Source organism: Hakea prostrata, chromosome 8, assembly GCF_041222555.1.
Source record: "Hakea prostrata isolate BN-2017 chromosome 8, UWA_Hpros_2, whole genome shotgun sequence".
Classification (NCBI taxonomy): domain Eukaryota; kingdom Viridiplantae; phylum Streptophyta; class Magnoliopsida; order Proteales; family Proteaceae; genus Hakea; species Hakea prostrata.
Window position 1 is genome coordinate 3,275,027 of NC_142607.1, and position 6,289 is coordinate 3,281,315.

The window sequence follows — 6,289 nt, forward strand, 5'->3', positions numbered from 1 at the left end:
TGTTTTTTTAATTGATCCCAATAGCTTTTGATTTTATGGATGTCGAATTGCCACGTATGTTCCAAAAACGAAGAGATCACTGCACAGTCTACACTATCCTTTCTTCCAAGGTTGGGATTCAAGGTGTGAATAGCAGACTCGAAGCTTCAATCAAGTTGATTTCGGTGTTGTTGCTTCAAAGTTGCCAAATCGATCGCCAGAGACATGGAGAAGCAGAAAGAGACGGAGGATCATCAACTGTCTCTGAATGCCGAGAATGACGCGGAGCTCCTCCACGAGGCAATCCAAGAGCTCGTCGAGGAGAAGAGAGCGCGAAGAAACAATGGCCCTGGAGATTGCTTCCTCGAAGACGATGAACGGGTCCTACTTTCCAGATTAACTTCGCAGGTAACCTTTCTTTATTGTTTCAGTTTATCTTTTTTCTCAAAAGGGTCTCCCATTCTTACAATAATCTTAGTGGATTTCCATTGGAAAGTGGAACAACATTCTTTCCAATTCTCCTAAGCTTCTCTCCTTGTTGAATAAATGCTCAAAACTCGAATGTTGTTCTCTTTATTTGTTTTTCTTTCCTAGTGTTCTTGTTGCTTTTCACTTGTTTTGCCTTTTTCCGTTTCCATTCATAAATAAAGGAATTACTATGAGTGGATCAGTGAGGTAGAGCAAGAACACCTCTAATGTTATTTGGAAGAGAGGATTTGGAATTCAATAGCACCTTCTCTGTTTCCTCAGCTGGCTCTCCTTCAAACACATCTTCTGAACTGAACTTCTAATGTACACGGCTAATTTTATAGAATTACTGTTGTAGGGCACGGTTTGAGGAACCAGAATGACTGTTCTTGATTCTGGGCAATCTTTGTAACCTAAAAGCTGCTCCATTACAAACTAGTGGTATGAATTCTTTTTTTATGTGGATGTCATCAACTTACCTAGTTCTGCAATGTTGGAAGCTTGGCTTACTGCTTATGCTTCTGTTTACTCTTGTTGACTCTTGTTCACTCGTGTAGCAGTTAGAGTCGTCAAAGGGAAATGTGCCCATGGAGTCATCCATACCAGCCTCAGAAACAGATGAGGTGAAAGATGAGTGTGTAGATGGACCAAAAGATGGAAGCAGAGAAGCTGGACAAGAGGCAATCCTAAAAGAGCTTCGGAAGGTGACGAGACAGAACAGACTCACCCATTGGCTTCTTTCAACCATGATATTTGTCACTGTTGTATGGCAACTCTCTGAGGTCTCACTCATAATGAAAGTGAAGAGCACAATGAGTCACCCTTTCAAAGTTATTGGAAGTGGAATCAAGGGAATACTACCGGGTCAAAAGAAAGATGAGAATATTGCATCTAGAAATCTCAACGGAGTTGAAAACAATTCGCTTCGTGGAGAATGGGGGTTAGAGTCTTTAGACATCGATGATGAGTAGATCTTTTCTGTTAATGTTCAGATTGAAAGCTCAGAGAAAGTATTTTTTTTATCTGAGGGAAGGTAGACGAGCTGATATGCCCTTGAATTCGTTATCTTTCCAACAAGCTACTTGGGAATCTTGTGAATGTAATAGAGTTTCTGGTGCGTTGTAAATTGTACTAGTTATAATTTGGATGTAATTGTAAATTGTACTAGTTATAATTTGTTGTAAATTGTACTATAATGTTATCGTGAAAGAGGTGATTTGAGGTTTGAAACCCAACCACTTATTCAAACCACAACACTTTGGCAAGATGAGAGAATTGAATGCACTTTGAAAAGGACCAGAAGAGAATGGCAATCAACCAAAACAATCCCTGCATTACTACTCGTAGCCATCTCATTAAGCCCCGTTGTGTTAGAGTGGTTTTCACCTAGTTGATACTAAGAAAACTCAATATTCTTTAAAAAGATCAATCCGCATTATGATCGTTCCAGAACCCCCAGAATCGGTGAAAGTTAAAAACTCTGTTGCATGTTCTGGAATCCCTCATCAATAGGGACACAGTGTAGGCAGAGACGAAGTTCACCCAATTATCCTAAGATTCTCATTAACGAAGTTTCTTCAGAAGATCGAGGAAAGACTACCAAGGCTCTTAGTCTCATAAGAACATATCATGACCAAAATATGCTCCACCTTAGAAGTTTCAAAATGTGCCATTAACTGAAGCTTCTTGTGCCCTTGCTCTGCATTCCTCTTTAATATAGAATCAAAAGGCAGCAACTCCGAACCGTGCAAAACACCAAGAAAGCCACCTCAAGTATTTTTATGATACAACAGAAAAAATTTAAAATCTCTCCTAGACTAGTTCATCAAAAACCAAAAGAAAACCTATCAAACAACTAATCTCAAATTCTATTCCATTTCTGACCTTAACATCATTCAAAGACCAATTTTCACCAATCATCTAATCACAACAACAGAGTCTGTTGCTTTCAAAGTCACAGAATACTGAAGACACAGGTAAACCATCCCAAAAGAGAAAAAAGAGAAGGGAGGAGGGGAGAGGATTCCATTTTAATGTCTATAACTTAATCGACTTATGCAAACTGATTTCTGTCCCAGATGATCCAACCACATGTAGTCAGTCCCCTGCAGTTCCCAGTAGTTCATTCCCATACTCAAGCATAATTCAACCGGAAAATGTCATTGAACACATAGAAGCTTCCTTGTGGAGTTGGCATCAAATGAAACATCTACAGGCAAAGAAATGAACCATAAAAATCAGAGTAGCAGGAAAGAAAAAACAAAAGAAACAAATACCAGGAACCTACACAGAAGAAATAGCAAGGAGCCTCTTCAAAAGACCAGCTTTGTAAATTTAAACTCCCTTTCTACAGGGCAAGGGGGGTAGTTGGGGAATAACATTGGAAACCATTCATATATTCATTACCCTTAAGTCCCCACAAGTAACGATACCGTTCTGAGCTTGTGACATTATTCATACCCACTCGGCCACTTGCATGTAAAAAACATTCTGAATCAACAGTCTGTACACTAAGGATTCAACTGAATCTACAATTTAGTAAATGACAAACCAGATTAAAGGTACAACACAACATAACAGAATGCAATTCTATTTATCTAGAGAAGGGGGGAAATTTGAAGGTAAAGAACACAATGCATATCTTTTAGGATTTAGTGTTGGTTTACCAATATTATTAGGTTTTATCTCTTATATTCCCACAATTTCCTTTCTACAGACACCATCATGATAGGGGTAATCAGTTAGGTCTGTTGGTATGGTTTGGACCGTCCTCCCATAGATTAGTATAATCTCAAAAATCTTTCCCAACGAAACCTCTTGCTAAAAGGATGAAGTCAAAGTCATGTACGGTCTTGTTACTGTACCACCAGCTCCTATCTAATTGTAGCTTCAAGGTATCTATCAGGCTGAATCAAGAGACCATCAAGTTTCTGACCTTCATAAGAGTGTCAGATCATTCCAAGGCCTGAGAATTGAGAATTTCATCTAAGAATCATCACAACCTCCACTGGTTTTAATGAGTTTGAAGGTTGAAGATAAGTCTTCATTCATGAGTTAGTTTGATCCTTCTCGTTTCATGAGTATCCTATAGTACCATTTTTTAAGTTCCTTTATGCTACTTTGTCCTTGAATTATCTTTAGTTCAGTCTATACCCCATAATATACATAATATTCTAGTTGTATCATTCCTTGTTTCATTAACAAATCACCTGTTGAAGATTTTGGTTATTACTTGTCTAATGTACCTCCAAATATTTAATATTTACATTCTTGCCACTTGTGCTGATGATTTGGGCTGTGTACTGTTTAGGAGGCCCATAAGCAATCTAATAATGGTTACCCAATCTGGATTGCACCAGATGCATGTTTAACTATAGGAGTAACAGCTGAACAATATGATATTACAGAAACGAGAAATACAGAGAAAAAAAAATAATATCCTCTAACAAACTAAACTAAACCTGCTGAACAAACATTGATAGCATGTTGGTGGCAAAGTAAATAAACAATTTTTTCTTCTCTATCATGAACAGTATTAAATACCACAACGAGGGGCACTAAGTATAATACAAGAAAATAAATGACGAAGGAGGTATTGAGGCACCAAATATTACAAGTCCTGCAACTAGCTTAACAAGATTAAATTCCAAAAAGAGAAAAAACAATACATGGAAAGAAGATGATGCAAAAACACACACAAAAGGTGGAAATATCTTAAAAAATCAGGAAGGAAATAAAGTTTTTTTTTTTTTTGGTATCTGAGGTTCATCTGGGCCAGCTTGCACGCATCTCAATTATATCCTCAAAGGGGGAGAGTTGTTTTCGTGAAGAGCAAAATAAAATTTTAGTGAAAAAAGTAGAATAGTGAAAACAATAAAACATGTAAAATCCACCAAGGAAGTGATGGAGGTGGTGTTAGTAGGGATTTTATCATGCCTATTTCTGACACAATCTATGTCAATCCATTGCACCCTTGGATGATGGACATATGTCCCTTCCAGATTCCAAAGCAACTTTGAGTGACCCAAGAGCCGGAATTTAGTTCACACCGGGTGCATCAGTATCCTTCACTTCCTCAAAGGGAGGGGTTAGCAGCTTCATCTATCTCACAAGATTACCATACATTTTCTTCAATGTGTTCCGGCATTCTGGGAAACCCAGATAATCTCAACCAATTGATCCACCACAACCATCAAGTCTTCTATGGGCTCCATATAGGGTACTAAATTACCAATGACACAGTGAAGGGAGAGAAAACCCTAAAGTTTTTTTTTTCTGGAGGGGGAAGATTGTAAGGGACTCAGAAGACCCATAAGAGGAAACTAGGTCAATAAATGCAATTATGCCTCCAACCACCTAGAATGCCAAAAGAATACAGATGAACAAGAAGCTTTGAAAGGAAACCCAGAAGAAAGGTGGAAGGGATGGAAGAAATTTTCAACAACCAATGGAATTTCTAACTTTTTTATGCCAAAAAGAAATAATAACATAAAAACATAAGAGAAAACGAAAGAAGATTAATAGAAAATAGGGGGATTTTAGTTGCGCCAATATCATTATAAATTACAAACGCCAGGACCTTGATGTAAGAAATGACGACAAAGTCCTAACGTAAGAAATGTAAATCGTGAAGTTCGCAGCACTGGCAAGGGGAAAAAAAGCACAATCATGAAAGAATATACATAATAAACCTAGGCCGAACCACAGAGAGATGAATTGAAGGAATAAGATCACGATGGTGTGCATTTAAATTCACAACTCAATTATCACCAATCCTTTTTTCTTTTTTTTTTTTGGTAAATAATTATCACCAATCCGATTACCAAAAACATGTAAATCAAGAGAAGCTAGGTATGGATACAAACATAATTGTTAAAAAGGGGGGAAACCAAAGCAAAGAAATCCACCATCGAAGTTTTTAGAAAAAATTACCACAAATGATGATTCAGGTAGGAATGACCTGCCAAAAATCGTGAATCTTCATTAAATCAATAACAAGTAGAGATAAAGCCTCTCCATCGAGTCGAACGGTAACAACAGAGTTCAGATCTCAATAACCTACTTGATGCGTCAATCCATATAATGAAAACAACAAAACTAATCCTTTTACCCTCAATCACAAACCACGCATTAAATTATAGTCAGGAAAGCAATAACAGCAGAAACAACAGTAACGCATGTTAATCAGGTTTAACGCCCGATCCATCAACAAACAGATCAAGGAAAAAGTAAAGAACCCTAGAACTCGGACCAAAGCTAACCTGGCTGAACTTGAGGGCGTGCTGTTCTCCGGCAAGTTGCAGATTGCCGCTGACGAATACAAGCATGCCGCCAGCGGGACCGGAGGGCTGGCAATCGACGGTGGTGATGCTGTGCTGGCACTGCTGGAAAGGTAAAGTGGTGAGCTTGGCAACGATGTTCTGAGAGCCTTGGATCTTCTGACCCTCGAAGGTGAGCATCGAACCTTCCTGGTACAAATTCGCCAAACCAGCACGATTTGCATCGAATGTTGTATAGTAGTGTTCAACAAAAGCCTTGGCTAGGGCGTCTGGATCCATTCTATTTCACCCTCTCTTTCTCTCTTCGCGGCTGAAACAGAAGAAGAAGACGAAGAAGAAAGGAGGGAGGGGACAAATCAGGTAGAGAGAGAACCACAGGCTTTATTTTGGGAAAATTTCAGCGTCACCCCCTGAATTAACCCCAAATCTCAATATCACCCCTTGGTTACTTAATTTATCAATCAGACTCTTATATAGTGCAACATACTAATAAAAATCCCTGCCGTTAAAAAATTATAGGGTAATTTTCATTTGGACCCCTGAAGTTTGGTTTAGGTCACTTT

At 38.4% G+C, this 6,289-nt stretch overlaps 2 protein-coding genes across 3 annotated transcripts; one reads left to right on the forward strand and one right to left on the reverse strand.

Moving 5' to 3' along the window:
• Nucleotides 1–63: 63 nt before the first annotated feature.
• On the forward strand, nucleotides 64–1,647 carry LOC149006303 (uncharacterized). 2 transcript variants are annotated; one of them, XM_089166298.1, is made up of 2 exons: nucleotides 64–387; nucleotides 1,005–1,647. In XM_089166298.1, exons 1-2 carry the CDS (start codon nucleotides 205–207, stop codon nucleotides 1,416–1,418), a joined length of 597 nt encoding a protein of 198 aa, XP_089022424.1. In that variant the 5' UTR covers nucleotides 64–204; the 3' UTR covers nucleotides 1,419–1,647. The 2 variants fall into 2 exon arrangements, with proteins under 2 accessions (XP_089022424.1, XP_089022425.1); XM_089166299.1 differs by having other exon boundaries at nucleotides 65–387; nucleotides 1,008–1,647.
• Nucleotides 1,648–2,156: 509 nt separating this feature from the next.
• On the reverse strand, nucleotides 2,157–6,088 carry LOC149006304 (nuclear transport factor 2B). Its single transcript, XM_089166300.1, has 2 exons — nucleotides 5,709–6,088; nucleotides 2,157–2,656 (listed from the first exon to the last, which is right to left on the reverse strand). The coding sequence occupies exons 1-2, from the start codon at nucleotides 6,003–6,005 to the stop codon at nucleotides 2,582–2,584; spliced, it is 372 nt and encodes a 123-aa protein (XP_089022426.1). The 5' UTR covers nucleotides 6,006–6,088; the 3' UTR covers nucleotides 2,157–2,581.
• Between the last annotated feature and the right edge of the window lie 201 nt (nucleotides 6,089–6,289).